The sequence below is a fragment of the Papio anubis genome, chromosome 6 (genome assembly GCF_008728515.1).
Source record: "Papio anubis isolate 15944 chromosome 6, Panubis1.0, whole genome shotgun sequence".
NCBI classification, from domain to species: Eukaryota; Metazoa; Chordata; class Mammalia; order Primates; family Cercopithecidae; genus Papio; species Papio anubis.
In genome coordinates, this window is record NC_044981.1 from 28,344,728 (window position 1) to 28,365,408 (window position 20,681).

Here is a 20,681-nt window from a genome sequence, read left to right on the forward strand (position 1 = left end):
GTGGGTGCCTGTAATCCCAGCTACTCGGAAGACTGAGGCAAGAGAATCACTTGAACCCGGGAGGTGGAGGTTGCAGTCAGCAGAGATTGCACCAGTGCACTCCAGCCTGGGTGACAGAACAAGACCCTGTCTCAAAAGAAAAAAAAAAGAAAGAAAGAAAGAAAGAAATCAGAATGTATTAATATGAATCCAAGGTCATAACACCATTACAAAATAAGTGTTTCCTTCCATCCCACTCACACACTTTGTCTAAACATGCATCTACAAAACAAACTTAACATCAACTTCCAACCTAACCACTCTGGATCAGCTTAACAAACTTCATATCCTACTGACCTGTCCCCTGCATTTGAGTTCTAAGCCTACCCCCTTGAATTCACTTCCCTTCACTGACCTAGTCTATTTCAAAGAAACCATCCCCTATCCTGAAGTTTTCCTACAATCTTAATGTGCTAATGAAATACAATAAGAAGACACAAGATATATGATCAAATGTTTTAATATTAGAATCAACAGATCTAAAATTATATTTTAATAAATATGATAAATACAACAGGAACAATAAAAGAATTATAAAAACTGTACAGTCTTAATTGAAAATATACATATAGGCAATTTATATAGAAAATTGCTGTTTCACTCATAACTTCATACTTCCATAACTGTAACTAGACAGAAAGTTTAAAGCGAAATAGCAAATTCCTCACACTCAATGCTTATATGCATACTTTGAACAAATACCTTACATATCAATATTTAAAGCTTTTAATGTGATAAGTGAGCTTGCTTCTTGCTTGTTAATTTGTCTAATCTAGGTTGGATTGATGACAATGCTACCCTCAGGGGATAATGTATATTTAAACTGTTTCTATGTTTTGTTTTAATCACACTTAAAGTAGAGAATCCGGTCTCACAGAGGTACGTTGAGGGAAAAAGAAGAAGCGATTTTAAAGCAATCTCAGCAAGCTCAGGATATTCATTTTTAGCTTTTATCCAAAATGAAGGAAGAGATGCTGTATTTTCAAAACTGATTTTCAATCCTTCATCGGTAGCCAGCTTCAACAACTTATCCTGTAGAGTTACAGTTAAATTTAAGTTATCCTTTGATGAAAGAAATGGATTTTGGATCCACAAATTTCCTATGCGTGGATCTTCTTTTGATGGAAAATAAAATTCAAAGCATTCTAACAAATTTGTAAGATGTTCACTGATAACCGTTCGCAGATGTGCAATATCAAGATCATTACCTACTTCATTGATAATTGTTGTTAAATTATGAAACATGTCATAACAATCTGTAGAAATTCTGTTTTTCCAAGCTTCTAACTTTTGTTTTTGTCCTTCAACTTTATCTGCCATTGAAAAATAAGTTGCATTCTTCCCTTGCATAGAAGCATTAAGATCATTAAAAATACTGAAGATATCAGACAAATAAGCAAGTCTGGCTGTCCAATTCACATCTTTAAAAAGTTGGGACCAAATGGGTTTCTTGCCTTGCAGAAACACTAAGAGTTCATTTCGTATTTCAAACATTCTTGACAGAACTTTTCCCCGTGATAACCACCGTATCTCAGCATGCAGTAACAGTTGCTTATGATCAGCTTCCATATTATCACATAATAAAGAGAATAATCTTGAATTCAATGCATTAGATTTTATGTAATTCACAATTTTTACTATATCATTAAGTACACTATTTAGTTCAGCTGATATTTTTTTCATAGCAAGACTTTCTCGATGAATGAAGCAATGTGTTGTTTTACATTCTGGTGCAAGTTCCTTAATCTGGGTTACCACTTCAGAATGTTTTCCTGTCATTGAAGCTGCACCATCAGAACATACTCCTACACAAAATTTAAATTCCAAACCACATCTGTTAACAATATAATTCTTTACAGCTTCATATAGTTCTGAGCTAGTTGTGTTTGTAGGCAAAGAGGCTGAAAAAAAGAACTCTTCCTTTATATCATCATCATGTTCAAACCTCACATAGACTAAAAGAATTATCATGTTAGCAATATCTCTGCATTCATCAAGTTGCAATGAAAAATACTTTGCTAGTTTTATTTGTTCTATAAGTTGATCTTCCATATCATTAGCCAGTTCCTGAATACGTCGAGCTATGGTGTCATTGGAAAGTGGTACCTGAGCCACCTTCTTCGCTGCAGATTCACCCAACATTTCCAAGCAAACTTCTTTGATGCAGTCTTTCACTAGTGTCTCAGCAATTGTGTATGGTGTTTTAGACTTAGCAACCGGAAGTGCTACTTTATACGAAGCCCGCAAAGCACTAATGTTTATATGAGAAACGTTGAACACCTGCTTTGGTTGGCTTTTCAATTCACTACTCTTTCTTTCAAAGAATTCTTTTGGTTGTGAACTTATTTCTTTATGTTTTGAATATAAATGTCGCTTAAGCTTTGATGGTTTCATTGCTTCATTAGCCAGTACATCTCCACAAATAATACACTGTGGTTTTAGTACTTCACCATCAATTACAGCTACAAAACCAAACTCAATATATGAAGGATCATATTTCCGAGTGAAACTAGCATGAACTCTTTTGGTTCTCCCTTCTTCAGGATAACTTCTATTGGTAACATTTCTTTTATTACTACTACTGTGTTCAGAAAAGGCATGTCTTTTCTTGACAAAAAAGTCCAGTGAAGCTTGTTTCGCCATCTGAAATTAGGAATAAAAGTAAATAATATGAATTTTACTTTCCTCCTTTAGCTAACAATGTTAAACCACAAGTTAAAAACTAGACTTGATTAAAATAAAAAATTATTTTAAAGTTAAGTTATAAAAATAAATAAATGCCTATATTTTCTCAGTTTTATACATCTTTGGGTTATGGCTGATAAACTAAGCATAAAGTATCACAGGTTGTAATGGGGACCTACTGAGTTTGACTAGTGTGTAACTGCCACCACATGTGACTCACCTTGAGAGTTTAACAATACCTAAATTGGTCTATATTCTATTTGGTAAGGTAAGTCCATTAATCATTTGCTTGAATGTTGCAGTAATGTCAATTGCTATGTTTCTAAATACTTATGCTCAAGTTTTATACTTATTTCCTTACAGACTGGAGTTTTTATACCAGTACTGGTCTACTGATCACACTTTGAGTACCACTAGTTTAAGTCATGAGTAATCTCCATATTTCAAAACATTAACCCTACCTCATAAAGCCTCCTGATGTTAAATTTTTTTGGTTCTATTTCATACTCTCCAATTAAATTCCCAAACTGAAGTCTTTCCCAAGACAAACCCTTATCTTCCAAGCAAATTTATCATCCCCTACCCCTACAAATACTTCTTCACTTGATTTGAAATGTTTTTTCTTAGCTTACCCCCAACCCAAACTCACAATTGAAACAGAGAAACATTAAATTCATCTGTTACCAAATTCATTCTCTGTAGAAGCATACTAGCATAGACACTATTTATTCCCTCAATCTTAGCTTTCTCATTCTCCCAAGAAATGCGTGACATCAAAAAGGAGTAAAAGTGATACTATTCATCACCCCCAGAATAATAAAAAACTTAACTTTGTACGGAGATCCTGATAATGCATAATAAAAAAGACAGCATTCAAGGTTACAACTTTACAACTTCCAACTTGGGAAAAAAGAGAAGCATTAAAAGTAATTAGGCCTTCTTTGGGGGAAATATATCCAAGGTAATAAAAATGTGTTTTCATATACCTTGTCACACAACACTTATTCACAGTAAAGTGTAATGAGATTCTTCCCCTGCTTTCATCTATGGCAGATATGCAATCTTACCCAATCTCCTACTTTGTCTGGTGAAAATGGTGTCCCTGATGGCTTTAGCATTTTGGAAGGTTGAACAGGCAAACTTCTTTGAATATCATCACGTTTCCTTTTCATTGTGCTGGTTTCATAGCAAAGGCTACAGGTTATTTGCCGACCACAGCCCTCAGTCTCATGTTGAGAGGGCACTCCACAAATTGCATGGATATTTCCATCACATGATACACAACTATTAACACCTGTGCATTCTTTTTCACAGACTACACAGGATAAAAATCTTAGTCTCCTCTCAGGGGAGCTTTTTTCAGCCATCTTAGGAGTGACAGAAAGATTCTCTTCAATATCACTACTATCTGTTCCAGTCTCAATGTTTTCTTCATACTGGGCTCTTAAAGTATTTTCTAACTCTTTGTCAGCCTGATCTAATTCATTTTCTGTATGCAAGCTGGCAACAAGTTCTTCAGTTAACTGAGAATGGGACAAGCCCAGTTTAGCTTCAGAGCTAAATGTACTTTCACATGGAGTCTGTTGCATGCTTCTGTGATAGGGTTGATTTTGGGTCATCTGAATGAACCACAAAAATTCAGCCCAGTGTGATGAGTTGTTAGTTTGCATCCAGGAGAAAATCCTCTTTCGGATATCCTCAGTTTGTTCTGCAGAACTCTGGCTTTGGCAGGTCTGAGACTTCCCATGGACAATTTTCAATTCTGGCCAAATATTACTGAGTTCACTGACAACCTGGCTTGAAAATTCCCTCCCACTGTCAGATTGTAGGACACTGGGTGCTCCAATAATTGTAAATATATCTAAAAGAGCATGTGCAACTTCCGTAGGTCTTTTAGACTTTAATGACCGCAAAAAACTTAACTTTGTACGGAGATCCTGATAATGCATAATAAATTTATACTCCCCATCAGGATTCAACTGCATGTCTATAAGATCTACTTGGCATCTTGAACTAACTTCCTTAATTGGTTTTGATGTTAGAACCTTCTTGAGTTTTGAATTTTTCTGTTGGCATGGTTTACAGAGGGTCAGATATAGCATTATAACTTCTTTTGTGATGTTCTTGTATTTCGCTTGTAACTCTTTCTCCATGCGAGTACGTCCACCATGTCCAATGCTGAGATGTGTATTATGCAGAATGTCGAATAAGTCCTCACTGTGTAAGTAATACCGTATTTTATCTGTTTCCCCATTTACAGCCTCAATTAGCTTCTCATTTCCTTGTACAAGGATAACATCAAATCTAGCCAAGCGACGGTAGTCAACTGATTCCTTTTTCGCCTTAGCTTTAGCTTCTTTCACTTCCTTTATCAACTGACAGTACTTTGCTTTAGAAAATATCTTAGTATTATTACTTTTGTTTTCCAGTAACATTGCTAAGCTTCTGAAGAACTTTTCTCTCATGTTTTCTGGTTCAATTTCTGCTTCATTAGTATCTAAGCTACTGAGGTTATCATCACCCATGCTTTGAGACATCATGGAAAACCACAAAAATGACCCTAAAAACAAAGGAAAAAATCAATTAGAATATTCAGAAATATAATTTAAAATACATATATTGTCAAAGGAGCCAGTAGTGCTTGAGGTAGAAGTAGGGATTATGGGCACACAAAAGGGGATACCATTTTCTTTTTTTTTTGAGACAGAGTCTCACTCTGTTGCCCAGGCTAGAGTGCAGTGGCACAATCTCAGCTCACTCACTGCTTCCCAGATTCACGCAATTCTCCTGTCTCAGCCTCCTGAGTAGCTGGGATTACAGGCGCACCACAACATTTGACTAATGTTTTTATTTTTAGTAGAGATGGAGTTTCACCATGTTGGCCAGACTGGTCTTGAACTCCTGGTCTCAAGCAATCTGCCTGCCAGCCTCAGCCTCCCAAAGTGCTGTGATTACAGGCATGAGTTACTGAACCAGGCTAGGGGGATACCATTTTGATTAAGGAATCCAATCTTAGTGGAAGGAAGAGCATAAATGAAGAACTCCAGCCAGTAATAAAAAGTTTCACACAATAAAGAGTAGAAAGCCAGGACATGACTTTCCAGAGCAGTTTTCAGGATTGAAGCATTGTTTTGCGTAAAATAGGATGGAAATTAGCATTTATTTGTTTGTTTACTATGCAAAGACTTTTTTTTTTATTTTGGAGGAACCTCAGCAAGCCAATAATAGATTTTTTAAAAAATCTCCACACTACACATTTTCTCTTTTATTCAGTCAGGTTAGCTATTACATCAACATTTGAGGAGTAAGTTCCAACCTGATATATTCATATCAGCTCCCTTTCAGGGCTATTAAGTACAAACTCAATAAAAATAGCTTCATTACTAATTTTAATAAGAGTAGTGGATGAGTCTAAATTAGTGAAAAATTTTTGACTTAATAAAGCTTATTAAAAGAAATTTCTAGAATACTCATAATAACAGAAGCACTAAGAATACTTCAAATTTGGCTAAGTGTTAAGAAAAACTATTTTGGAAAAAATAAAAAATAATAATTTAGAATTAGCATAACATCTCTAGATAGTTTTATAGTTGCTTGGAAAAATACTTTCACTCAAGTCAACATTATTTATACTATCAATTTGCATACCAAATAGTGAGACAGAACAGGGACTCCTCTTAGGGGCCTGACAGCCACCCCTAACCCCAAGCATGGTAATAACAGAAAATCTTGAGTTCCTTCAAGGGAAATTCCACACATCTAACTATCTCTAAGAAGTAAACGAGCAACTTGAGAAACAAGAAGGTAATACCTTAAAACAACATCCAAAAAGTTAGTTATGAGATGTTCCCTATATTAACTAAAGATAACATCTTAACATATATCCCTAAGTTGTTTTTCAGAAACCCATACCTCCACCAAATGGATCCACTGGTCTGAAGACCTCAGATAAGGGGGAACTGAGGACTGAACTCCAACTGCTGCTTTGTTCTAAAGTTCTTCCTGTGGGGCCTGGAAGAAGTCACACCCACAAGCCAGAGCTAACCTTCTTTTCTGCTGATCCCAAATTTTTAGACAAAGCTTTGCCTCCTTAACCAATTGCAAATCAGAAAATCTTTGAATCTATCTATGACCTGTAAGCCCCTTGAGATGTCCGTCCTGCCTTTTTAGGTCAAACAAATGTACAGTGTCCACATATTGATTTATGACTTTGCTTGTAACCTCTGACTCCCTTCTTTTAAAAAATCCTTACTTGCAAATCATCGGGGAGACTGAGTCTTAATTTTGAGGGGACCAATTCTCCTTGCTTGACACTCTGCAAATAAATGCCTTCCTTTCTCCTACTGATATGGATGTTTGGTTTTCCTGTGCCAGGCAAGTGAACTGTAGTTTGGTTCTGTAGCAGTAATGAACTAGTAAATTTAAATCATCTAAAATGTTTATATTTTCTAAAACTAGGTTAAAATTAATGATGTGTTACTGTGTGGTTTGGCTTCATTTAACTCTCAATTGTTCCAGTACGGCTTCTTTGATCATTAAATTGAAGCTCATAGTGAGTTTTCCTTTCCTGAAAATCATAATCTATTTATAACACAAGTTAGCCCTATAGCACTTTCTTCTTTAACTGTTTTATAGGTAGATGCAAAAAGACTAAGTTTCTAAAGAAACAGAGATCACTTATTTCTCTAGTATCTTTCACATTATCTAACACGTTACTACATCGAGTGTTCAATAGAAAATTGTTGATTAACTTTATAATAAAATAACAATAATGGTAAGTGCTATCTCAAAATGTGATTGAAAAAGACCATCGTATGGATAGCATTTCTTCCCATGCTGATCCATTTTGTGCCATGCTATAGAACTAGAAGCATAGAAGGAAAATAAACAAGAATGAATTAGAAGAAGAAATACAGGGCAACGTCAAGAGAACCAGGAAAATATGAGCCCCATAAGTTTTTGAATCGATATTAATGTCTAAGAAAATTGTTAGGGCTGTAAGAGGAGAAAAACATTGTATCCATTTTACCTAACCCTTTTTAAACGGAAAAGATAGCTGTTCCAGAACCAGGCCAGACTCCGCCTCTACTACACATTATACCAATAACAGACCTTAGAACACTAATAAACATAGACTTCAGAAATTCCATATTCTAACGTAGAATTTTCAAATAGTATTTCCAATGTATACACAGTCATTACGTGACAAAAATCGTGGTCAGAGGCTACAGCAATGGGACCCAAGACTACACTGCCAAGTGCTCAGTATTTACATACAGAGGTATCTGATTTATCCACAGGTACTTACCAACTTCATTACAAAGTATCCATGAAAAATCTTGGGTTCAAGTATTTTTGACATTATTACCTGACTGCTTTAATTCAACTCCCTTAATAACACTACACTATACGGGTTGACTTTTCCTTCAACTATTAATACATTCAGTAGAAGCTGAAATGGAATGAGGTTTGGTAACTTTCAATACTAGACCCTTCACTCTCCCAAGTCTCACTCTCTTTCTTAGAACTAAATTATTCTCACCATTATCTTGAAGTGGGTATGGCTCTGGAGATTCACATTCCATTCTATCTTCCATAGACTGAAGCTGGGTGCCTAAAGACTCCTTTGCAGAATCCAGAGGGGCCATTTCTTCTATAGAAGCTTCCTGACCATATGTGCCCTGTGAGACCTGTGGACAAATAGGTGCATTTAGTAAACAACATAAATAATTGTAGTTTGTCACAGTTAAACTTGTATTTTTCCATTAAAATAGAATGTAAGAAGAAAAAACATCAGTCTTTACTGAATTCTTAAGCACAAGATAAAATATGAAGAGAAATGAAAAATGCTGGGACTAATAAAGCCAGAGCCATACAACAGAAACTGATGTCTTTATAGGACAAGAGTTAAAATGCATCCCTTTGGTTTCTGTTTCTGGGAATAACAATGAAAGCATGTTAAAGAAATCCTCTACACTGTGATGACTAAAAAAATTGTAAATGAGTTTCAGAGTGGTTAATTAAAAGTAAATATTGGGCCGGGCACAGTGGCTCACACCTGTAATCCCAGCACTTTGGGAGGCCAAGGCAGATGGATCACCTGAGGTCAGGAGTTTTGAGACCAGTCTGCCCAACATGGCGAAACCCTATCTCTACTAATAATAATGCAGATTCACCAGGCCTAAGAAAATGTTCAAATGGTTCAAGGATTACAAAGTTGTTAATGGTTACACTTACTCTACTACATCCAGTTGGAAAATGTCCATGGATAGTGAATCCCAAAATTGCACATAAACCAGAATATTCTAAAAGGGAATATTCAATGACGTAGGAGGAGATGAAAGCCTACATATTCTTAGAATATCATGTTGCGATTTAAGATTCTGTGTCACGCTCCTTTCCGCCAACTTGGACACCACATTATAAATTTATTTTCGCTGGGCACAGTGGCTCATGCCTGTAATCCCAGCATTTTGGGACTAATAAAAGGAGGCTGAGGTGGGTGGATCACCTGAGGTCAGAAGTTCAGGACCAGCTTAACTAACATAGTAAAACCACATCTCTACTAAAGAGACAAAAATTAGCCAGGTGTGGTGGTGCATGCCTGTAGTCCCAGCTACTCAGGAGGCTGAGGCAGGAGGATCACTTGAACTCAGGAGGCAGAGGTTGCAGTGAGTCAAGATCGCGCCACTGCATGACAGAGCGAGACTCCACCTCAAAAAATAAAATAAAATAAAATAAAATTCTTAAACTGTGCAAAGGACATTTCAAAAAATCAATTTTCTCAAAATTCATAAAATGGGTAAGCCAGTTCCCTTTGGTATGTTTTTCCCTTCTCTGAGCTTAATAAGGTATCTTATGTAAATTGCTTTGTATAATAAAATAGCATGCATTTCAATTTGCCTAAATGTTTGCATAACTGCCAGAAACAGAATCTGTGAAAGAAGGCCACCTGCTGTTTATAATTAAACAATGTATCAGTTCTGTAATGTTGGTATACACAATCTCAGCTTTTGGAGCAACTAAGAAACAAAATATGGATATGGTTCATTGTGTTGAATTCTTCACTGACTCTCCCCCACCCCCCATACACTCTAAGCACAAACACAAATCTAGCTTCTTGATTCCTTTACTTTTCCACCAGCTGCACTGGACCAAATGGGTGGGCCTGGTCTTAGAACTGGGAGGAACTCCACCTCTGTCTCTACCACAGAAGTTTGAAGTGTACCCTGGGGGGTGGTAATAAATTACAAAACTGAAGTTACTTCAAACGACAGTCATTAGTCTTTTACTATTCAATTCCTGGGTTTGATTTTTTTTAATGCTAGAAAGAGGTTGAGCGCAGTAGCTGACACCTGTAATCTCAGCACTTTGGGAGGCCAAGGTGGGAGGATTGCTTGAGCTCCGGAGTTCGAGACCAGCCTGGACAACATAGTGAAACCTCATCACTGCCAAAAATACAAAAAATTAGCCGGGCATGGTAGCACATATCTGTGGTCCCAGCTACTCAGGAGGCTGAGTAGGGTGGATCGCTTGAGTCTGGGAGGTGGAGGTTGCAGTGAGCCAAGATCGTGCCACTGCACTCCAGCCTGGGTGACAGAGTGAGATTCCATCTCAAATAAATAAATAAATAAAAATGCTGGAAAGAAACTTTTGGTTGTAATATGGTAAATATTGCTGTGTTCATTAGAAATGCACATATTTCCAGTAAGTTAGAACACCTAACTTATAGTGGCACAAATAGGGGTTTATTTTTGTTACATAACAAGAAGTCTAGAAGAAGGTAGTTGCTGGCACCAACTCATTTATCTAACAGTTTTGTTAGGGACCCTAGCTGTCTTCATATGTCTGCTCTGTCACTTTTAACACTAGCATTTGGCCTCATGTTTACCATCACTTAATGGTCACAAGATGGCCAGATATCACATTAGTGTTCAAGACTGGAAGTGGGAAAAGGTGAAACTAAACTAATCTCCCCTATTTTATTAGGAAAATAAAAGCTTCCCCAGGAACCTCCTCCCCGAAATATGCTTATTTCTCCCTGGCCAGAATTCTGTTGCACAGTTAACTCTAGAACAAGGAAGCCTGGAAAAGAATTTAATTAGATACACTGCCAGTATGAACAAAACCAACATTTTGTCGGGAAGAAAGAAGGGTGGAACAGACACTGGATTGCCAGCTAAACATGTCTGCCACAGTGGTATTTCCCCTGTGGGGGAAATCACACAAAAACAAGAAAAATGAGAAACATTTATACAAACCTGATCTTCAACAAGACTAAGAGATATTTATAACTCTGACCACATTAAAAAAAAACTATCAAATATGATCAGCATATAACCTGAACAATACCAAGTCCTACCAGCAGCTACAGTTTTCAAAAAAGCTAGAAGGGGAAATTTTAAAGCAAGCTTGTCCACCCTGCAGCCTGCGGGCCACATGCAGCCCAGGACAGTTCTGAATGTGGCCCAACACAATTTTGTAAACTTTTTCAAAACATTGTAAGATTGTTTTGTGATTTTTTTTTTTTTTTTAGCTGATCAGTTATTGTTAGTGTTAGTGTATTTTAGTGTGGCCCAAGACAATTATTCTTCCAATGTGGCCCAGGGAATTCAAAAGATTGGATACCCCTATTCTAAAGTAACAGGCATATCTTAAGGGGGGGGGCGGGGAACCCTGTATTTGTTATTTAAAGCAAAAGGAAAAGGGTGTGCTGACTAGACTTGAGAAATTGCTTATATAGGCATTTGTGCTGCAATGTAACCGATGAATGTATTAAAAAACATGCTTTCTGCAAAACTGCAGAAAAGTGACAGGATTTATGGGGAAAATACGGTTAACGGGTGGACTATTTTAACACCTACACAACTTTGTCACCAGAGCACTATTAAAACTATAACAACTCCCGGCTGGCGCGCGGTGGCTCACGCCTGTAATCCCAGCACTTTGGGAGGCCGAGGCTGGCGGATCACGAAGTCAACAGATCGAGACCATCCTGGCCAACATGGTGAAGCCACGTCTCTACTAAAAATACAAAAATTAGCTGGGCGTGGTAGCGCATGCCTGCAAATCCCAGCTACTTAGCAGACTGAGGCAGGAAAATCCCTTGAACGAGGGAGGCAGAGGTTGCAGTGAGCTGAGATCGTGCCACTGCACTCCTGCCTGGCGACAGTGAGATTCCGTCTCAAAAAATAAAAATAAAAGAAAATAAAACAAACACTATAACAGCGCTAGTAAAAATATAAGACGTTAATAAATCTTACTTTAAGTATAGGATTTTACCTTAGAAAGGTGATGTTATCTTATTAGAAACAAGTGTGAGGAAAGGGCGAGGCAAGGGTGGAAGGATATAATCATCAAAAATTCAAAGGTGGGCCAGGCGCGGTGGCTCACGCCTGTAATCCCAGCACTTTGGGAGGCCGAGGCGGGAGGATCACGAGGTCAGAAGATTGAGACCAACCTGGCTAACACGGTGAAACCCCGTCTCTACTAAAAATACAAAAATTAGCCAGGAGTGGTGGCGGGCGCCTGTAGTCCCAGCTACTCGGGAGGCTGAGGCAGGAGAATGGCGTGAGCCCCGGAGGCAGAGCTTGGAGTGAGTGAGCTGAGATCGGGCCACTGCACTGCAGCCTGGGGGAGAGCGCGAAATTCTGTCTCAAAACAAACACACAACAACAACAACAATAAAAATTCAAAGGTGGAAAGATATAATCATCAAAAGTGAAGTGAAGAGGCTTGAACATTTGATGTTACATCCTTCCACCCTTGGATACAGTGATACTACAAGAAACATGATGTGGGTTCCGGTCCATCATCTTATTTTTACTTCTTTCACACTGGCTTATAAAAAGATGCCCAGTGTTTGCTCTTTTTTTTTTTTTTTTTTTTTTTTTGAGACAGAGTCTCGCTCTGTCGCCCAGGCTGGAGTGCAGTGGCCAGATCTCAGCTCACTGCAAGCTCCGCCTCCCGGGTTCACGCCATTCTCCTGCCTCAGCCTCCCGAGTAGCTGGGACTACAGGCGCCCGCCACCTCGCCCGGCTAGTTTTTTGTATTTTTTTAGTAGAGACAGGGTTTCACCGTGTTAGCCAGGATGGTCTCGATCTCCTGACCTCGTGATCCACCCATCTCGGCCTCCCAAAGTGCTGGGATTACAGGCTTGAGCCACCGTGCCCGGCCGTGTTTGCTCTTTTAACACTTTCCTTCTTTCATAACGAAGCTGTTTATATGGCTCCAAATAGGACTTTATGTCATGAAGTAAAATCATGCTGCGTTCTGCATTGTAGTCATTATCTTTTATCCACTCCAACTGCTTCTCTATCATACTTGAAACAGAAGATAACTGAGCAGCGAAAAGCTCTTGGGACGCAGCTTGTAGCTTGCGGAACTGCATGTTCTTCTTCTTCCACACCTTCCATTTGTGCCTCAGCAACTAACTTGCAGCTCTTCTATAGAAAGATCCTGTATGTCAGACTGCAGCGCTCCGCATTATCCTCACTAGCATCTTCTTCAAATCCAGCCCCCTTTGCAAGAGCAACACAGCTTGGGTTGGTTTTGGAGAGCTCTTCTGAAGGCTCAAAGGCTTTGGAATCATAAATTAAATCAGGGAGAATTGTATATCACACCCCATGCAAACAGGCTTTTGTGAAATCATTCCAGGCGTCTACAATAATATCAACCATAAGTTTAATGTTGAATCATTTACATAATTCAAAAACTGTTAGGGGACTGTCACCCCCTGTATAGACAATCAGTATCTTGAATGTTTGCTTTAAATAATAAGCTTTAAAGATTGCAATCACACCGTGATCAAGGGGCTGCAGTAAAGAAGTTGTATTGGGAGGTAAAATGAGAACTGTGATATTTGAAGAAAGCTCAGTAACTACTGGAGGGTGACTTGGTGTATCACTGAGAATTATAAGAATTTTAAAAGACAATTTTTTTCTCTTGCAATGCTTTTTTTTAAATCTACAAAATAATCACCTGAACGATCAGAAAATGTCTGCCCTGTCATCCAGTCTCTCTTGCTAGACATATAGTAGGCACCAAGGCTAGTCTTTACAACTCATTTTAAAGCTTATAGATTGGCAGAATGATAATCACAGGCTTTAGCTTTAAAATTCCACTGGCATTTGCACCCAGCGTCACCATCTGTTGATCCTTTGTAGCCTTAAACCCCACAGTGTGTTTCTAGAGTACTTCCAGTCCTGCTTACTCCATTCTGGATCCATGCACCCAAATTCTCCACATATCCCCTTGAGGGCATCTGCTTCCAACAGAAACTGGTTTCATAAAAACTAAAAATCTGAGCCAGGGGATGGCCTTCTTCATCAATCTAATTTCTTAATGCTGGGGGAAATGTCTTTGCAGCTTCTTCATCTGCACTTACAGCCTTGTCTGCACAGTTTAATACTGTGGAAACTACAGTAGTTCTTGAAGCCACTAAACCAGCCACTACTTCCACTAAATGAAGGCACTTCTGCGGGATTTTCATCTTTTTCTTAATGTCTCCATACATTGTGATGGTATTCTCTTTAATTCTGAGAAACACTGCATTGGATTGCTTCCTTGTTTGGTATTCAATCCACACACTTAACAAATGCTCCATTTCCTCCATTTCCTTATGCCTTGTTCCAATAGATTTCATAACACTGGCAGTTGTTCCAGCTAGATAATTTTCTTTTATTTTTCTCATCATTGTCTCTAATTGTACATACATTTACTCCTTTATGCCAGTTGCATGACCAATCTCACTTTCTTTTCTTTCAAAATATTGTACAGTTTCAAACTTGTCTTCAATTGTTAAAGTTTTTCTTCTTTTATACTCACTAGCAGAAATTGTATCACAAGCACACTTCTATGGCACTTGCAAAACCCTCTGCTTGCTCCTTTTCTGGAATACAAAAAAGTTTAGCAAAAAATACACAAAGATGGGAGGGAACAACGTAAATAGGCACTTCCGAGACAGCCAAGGAAGGATGGGGGGGCAAATGGGAATTATGTACAGTATTGTATGTACTCAGGACTTGCTGTGCTCAGCGAAATCAGATACTTTGAATTCAGCCACTCCCACTTGGTGGCCCCAAACATCAACTTGCTGGGAAAACTCATACATGAGCCCTCACAATTTCAGCTTTTTACTGACTCACTTATGGCATACTGACCTCATTTTAAAAGATTTTGCATTCCAGAAACATGCGTTTTTAACAGATCAGACGGTATACATAAGGGTTCATATTCTGAAACAGTTCAGATAAATGTATGAACAGTATCACTAAAAAATATAAGAATGTCTGGCAATATCCATAATGTTCTAAAATTACTGTCAAAGAAGGCAAATGTACTCCTTTAGAAACAACTCCATTGTCACGGCAAAAAGCTTTTAAAATTCTTCGAAAAATAATTTTGCGCTCAAAACATTTTACATACCAACAACTCTAGATACTGAAAAGAACCAAGGAAATCATGCAACTAGTATTTTCATTGTACAGATGAAGACATTAATGTTCCAGAGAAGGTGTAATATGCCCAAGGTTACACAGCTAATTAGTGACAGAGCCTAGATAGCTTCAAAAGACAGAAATTAAAAAAAGAAAAATAGTATTGTATATTTCTTTAATCTCATAGTCACTACATAAACTATATTTTCTGGTAAAAAATAGATCAAGGTTTTCCATTTGGTTAAATCATTTAATTATTTGTATCATACACAAAGACTGTTATCTCATATGCATGAATCTATTCATCTACACCAGTGATCAAATAAGAAATAATGCCCCAAACCAGGGTTTGGAACCACCAGGGTGAAATTACTCCCATTACTCCATTCTGGATCCATGCACCCAAATTCTCCACAGAAGATGGCACCTCCAATTTCTCACCTGCTGTCTAGGTTCATCAAGCTCCCTCTCCAAATCTTCCAGCAAAGTTACCACCTCTTCTCCACTCTCAGGATTGTGCTCCCGCACCCAGGACTGGAGCTCCTCAGGCAGGATGGTCAGGAACTGCTCCAGCACCAACAATTCCAGGATCTGCTCCTTGGTATGTATCTCTGGGTTCAGCCACTGACGGCAAAGTTCCCGCAGTTGACTCAGAGCCTCCCTGGGCCCAGGTGTCTCCTGATAGCAGAACTGCCTGAAGCGCTGACGAGAGAGTTCCCTGGTATAAGACAAATTCCTAGGTAGGCCTGACTCCTGATCCCAAGTATGGTCTTCTTCTTTAACCTTTACTTTGATAATCTCCCCTTGTTCTTCTGGAGCCTGGCCAGCCAAGGCTGGGAAGACCCTGGAGACTGCTTCCATCCCGAGCTTAGACAGCTCAGGGAAAGGCTCTCTCCAGATGGGGTTTAGGCAAATGGGTGATTTTACTTGAGCTCCTTTTTTGTTCTTGGTGAGGAAAGTTTTTGATATAAGAAAACACTCAACACAGGACAACTACAGACTCAGTTTAAAAGGACTTGTTTACGTGACAACACAGGTCAGTTACTCGGGCAATTCCATTGAAAGTGAAGACATCCTCTGAAAAGACCAAAAATAGTGAGCACAGAACGACTCACTAAAGCTTCAGGGTCACAAATTGAGCGGCAAGATACTAGCGAGACAGAAAACTGAGGTTATGAAGGATACTTTGGCCCTAAATAAAGCCTGGGTATATAAGCCTAGGCAAGGAAACGAAGATCGGAGCAGCCTGGGCGAGGGCGGAGAGGGAGAGGGGCTCACAGGCTGCCTGGGGAAGAGGCCCGATTGTCGCCGCGCACATGCACCCTTCCCTCGGCCGCAGCTCCCACCTGTGAGGAGCTCAGACCCTGTCGAACACGGACTAGTGGGTCGAGGGAAACACTCCACAGCTCAGGTGGCGGTTCCGCGGACACACCCGCAGCTGTGCCCGTAGGTTCCGGCCGGGCCCGGTGAGCCACGCTCACTTCCGGTCCGCTCTAGGATTCCAGGTGGTGCAGTCTTCTCACTGGTTGTGCAAACACCTACGGTACCAGTAATTCTGGAGAGGCAAGTACTCTGGAAACTACGGAGAATTAACTCCGGAATTACCTAGTTATCTGGCATCCCAGTGAAAAGAGTTTCACAGTGTGAGTAGTGCTGGCGTAGAGGCTGCTGGTCTGTGTTTTCCTGTCACCATGATAAACTACCGCTGACACTCAGACCCGCGTTGCTCACCGCAGCGACCTGAAACAAAACGGAGAGGAGCATCCCTAAGGACTACCACGTCAGCGAATCTGTAGGCTCCTCCCCCGCCTTTCCTCGTTAATTTCGGGCCACTTTCACCTTTCCCTTTCACCCTAAATCAGACTTAAAAAGAAATGTAAGAATTAGTCTATTGTTTCCGTTTTACGGATTGGAAAACCAAGACCCACCGAGAATGAGCCTCAGTTGTTTATTCACAGAGCACAGAGCCGTGACTAAACAACTGTGGGGAAACTGGTCCCAGAAATCTAATAAAATCTGGACGGTTTTGATCCAAAATCTGGATCAGCGCCTAGCGAATCACTGGAGTGGAGTAACCAGAACATTCCCTTCAAGCAGTCACTGCGTTCATCCATACCTCTGGTAGCGCAGAGATGCCCCAGGAATATTTGTTGAATTGCTGCCTGGTTCCCTTCTCCATTCTCTGTTTCCTTCTGCTTTGGTCCTTATGTTGATTTCTCACATTTTGGCATTTCTGAGTAGAGAAGCTTTGAATAATCAGAACATTTCTTTCAGAAATCTCTAAAAAAAAACAAAAAAAAAAACACACACAAAAAAACTTATGTTTAGGGTCCATGGATGGTCTTAAGTAAATCGCTAAACCTAACGAAATTGTGTGTGAAATGTTTGTCTGTGTGCCTGTGTCATCCAACCCTGAAAGGATCATTTTCTCAGCCACTATTAACGTGCTGAATTTATCTTTTGTGTTTCCCCCCTAACTAACCTTTGCAGTCAGGGATTCTACTACCTTTTTCTCATTCTGCAAGGCAGTGATCTCTGCCATGGTGAGCACAGTAGGCAGTTAGCATGGAGTAAACATGAATTCTAAGTCCTCTACTGACGAGCTTTACTCTTTTTTTTTTGGTTTTGTTTTGTAGATTTGCATTTTTTAATTACTACAACAGTGATAGACATTTATTTAAAAAGTCAAATATTCAAAAAGTCAACATGGCAAAAAATGAAGTTTCTTCATCCTCAGTTCCATTCCTCAGAGAAATTCATGCCAAGAGTTTGTTGTACATACCTCCAACCTATTTCTAAAATGTACACATAAAATTGAGTACAATATTATTATGTACAAATATAACTGAGTCACAAGTATAACTCAAAATTTGTAAAACTTAAATCATACTAGACTACAATTCAGCAAGTTACTGGCCTTTTTTGTTTGTTTTAAATTTAAATCCTCCCCCAGAAACTGCCAAGCCAAGATGCGTTAGGTGTATCTATCCCATTCTTTTTAGTGACTGTAGAAGAGACTGTTTTGATAGATATTGCTAAAAGATTTGCACCCCAGAGAGATGTTTATCAGGAGTCTCGGTAGAGTGTGTTAAGATCCTTTCCTTGCACTGTGCTTTCCAAGGCCTTGGGAAGAGGTTGCTCTGTATGAAACGTATTTTGTAAAATTTGCAAAAGTATGCTATTATAATGAAAATTAGTTAAGACAGCTGCCTCTTCCTACTCCACCTTACCCTCAGCTACATCATACAGGCCTTAGAGTACCCACAATTTTATGTTGATAACAGCTATTCTTTTTCTTAAAGAGGATTTTCTAAATTGTTAAGTTTCAGACCTCACAAATCTGCCCCGGTTGATTTCTGGAAGCTAATTTATGCTAACAAAAGCGCAGGAAAAAGTGCACAGATCTCCCTGAATTTTATTTTGCCAGTTACTCCTCCAGCAACAAACAGCTTTCCTATCAGCGTGGTCTCACTGAAGCCTGACCTAACTCTTCCGGATTGGAACAACTAGAAAGTTTATTATCAAGGAGGTATTTAACGACGACTGTATATACCTAGTCTACTCTTGTGGTTGGTCCCATGGTGTAATGGTTAGCACTCTGGACTTTGAATCCAGCAATCCGAGTTCGAATCTCGGTGGGACCTTTCAAAGGTGAACGTTTTACAGTTCCTGGATGGCCTCTGAATGTGAGAAAAACTCGTTCCCCCGCTTCCTATCGAATTCCCTTCGAAAACGCCTTTGTGGCCGCGTGCACGGTATTGGACTCTCCCCTTCTATCCAAACACAAGTACCAAGAGCCTTAGTCTAGAAGAATGCTTTCAAAGCATATCAAATTCACTGGTTTGGAGACAAAGAGAAAGATGCTGCTCCGACTGACTTACGAAAACCTTCAGCAGTAACGTGGAAACCCAATTCCTGTGATGGAGACAAACGCTTCCTCAAAATTTCCTAGTGTTCGAAGCCCTCCTCGCTGCCACAACTAAGTCCTGCGTGTAAAGTAGCTGAGCCTTGGTCTCAGGCGTGGTTTTTTCTGTTTTGTTTTGTTTTTTTGGGTTTTTTTTTTTGCTGTGGACCTCGCGCCCCGGGTTAGTTCTCGCCCCTTTTCCCCATCCCCCATCTCGATGACACAATTCACCCTCATCTGCTTTCTGTAGTCGCCTGTCCTTAGTCTCACCGCTCACCCCGACTGCAACGTCTGGAAATCCCTTCAAAGCCAGCAGCCCCGGAGGGCTCGGGTCCCTGGTATCCACGGCGTCAGGCCTTCCAGCCGGAGAGAAAAACTCACCTCGGGACCGGACCCTGGCCTCGCCGCGCCGGGAGCTGGCATTCCCAATTTAGGACCATACACGGTGGAGGGGTCCTACAACTTGTGTGGGAGACAAGGGAGATGGAGGTAAAACGACCTCTGCCTTCGGCCGTTCGCCTGGCATCTCGCCTCTTCAGCTCCTAGTGCCAGGGTGAAAGGAGGGGACTCCCTGACCGAGTCCTCCCCAGACACTACCAAACACTCTGTCCGAAGCACCCGGGAAATAGTCCCTTGGAGCTGAAGGTCAAGAACAGAAAATGTACCCGCTATCTCGCCTCCCCGAACTCTGTGTGTAGACCAGGATAGAATTGGAGATAGAGTTGATGAAACCTGCAAGGTCCGGAAAATTCCTGATAGACACTCATTTAGCTGTTAGAATGAGGTGGGAAATGTGAGGTGGCAAGGTGAGGGAAATATGTGCCCTAGAGGACAGAGAGGACAAGAACTAAATTAGAAACAAGTATTTATGTTTCGTACAAATTAATCTCTTCTATGATGTAAAGGCAACCTTTAAATCCAATTCTTTATTTTCAGATTTCTTACTTTGACATTTTGATTTTCTCATACATACCTAAAAACCAAGTCAAATCCTACTTTCACCAAGTCCATTAAACCATTAATAATTAATTAGCTCATACTATGAATTACCATTGGTTACACAGAGACTCTGTAACTAAGTTTACAAAATTTATGAAAGCATTATTATGGTTCCCATTATGTGTGCTTGATTGTACTTCATATGGTCTGTAATGGTGCTAATTGCAAAGGGAATTAACATTTTCTTGTGGTGTTGCCTTAGCTAGTGTGGCCCCACCTTCTTTCCACTTTGTTCATGCTAGCGTGATGAGATCTCACCCAAAGTGTTCTCCCTTTTCCTAATGGCCTAACAGCCTCTTCTACCTGTTTGGGATCCTTCCACTCACCACCATAGCCAGCCTGTGGTACTGTGCATATTCATTATGATCACATCCATCATCAAGCATCCACTTATCCTAGCTCAAACCAGTAACTCAGACTTTATCCCAAGCCTCTAAATTAAGGTAATGGACAAGACCTGATTGGAGATGGTGCCTGCACAACGTGACCCAGAACTGAATAGAAGACCAAGGAGCAGCTGCTGTGAGGAGGCAGAAGCAGTCACCAACACTGGGATAGGCTGGGAGCATATGTAGATTCTCCCCCTGGTGGCTTCCATGTTCTTTGGGTCTCCAATT

At 39.8% G+C, this 20,681-nt stretch overlaps 1 protein-coding gene and 1 non-coding gene across 3 annotated transcripts in view; one reads left to right on the forward strand and one right to left on the reverse strand.

Moving 5' to 3' along the window:
* Nucleotides 1-486: 486 nt before the first annotated feature.
* ZBED9 (zinc finger BED-type containing 9) overlaps nucleotides 487-20,681 on the reverse strand; it is a 44,879-nt gene continuing 24,684 nt past the window's right edge. The window contains exons 2-6 of one of the 2 annotated variants that reach the window (XM_017957721.2): nucleotides 17,278-17,441; nucleotides 16,767-16,901; nucleotides 8,267-8,414; nucleotides 3,792-5,284; nucleotides 487-2,682 (exon numbers count right to left, since the gene is read on the reverse strand). In XM_017957721.2, the coding sequence (XP_017813210.2) occupies nucleotides 766-2,682; nucleotides 3,792-5,284; nucleotides 8,267-8,372 (3,516 nt within the window). In that variant the 5' untranslated portion in view covers nucleotides 8,373-8,414; nucleotides 16,767-16,901; nucleotides 17,278-17,441 and the 3' untranslated portion in view covers nucleotides 487-765. Of the gene's footprint in view, nucleotides 2,683-3,791; nucleotides 5,285-8,266; nucleotides 8,415-15,602; nucleotides 16,902-17,277; nucleotides 17,442-20,681 lie in introns of both variants that reach the window. The other variant, XM_003897251.3, reaches the window with a different exon arrangement.
* Nucleotides 18,734-18,805, forward strand: TRNAQ-UUG. Its single transcript has one exon. It is a non-coding gene; the product is annotated as a tRNA-Gln (tRNA).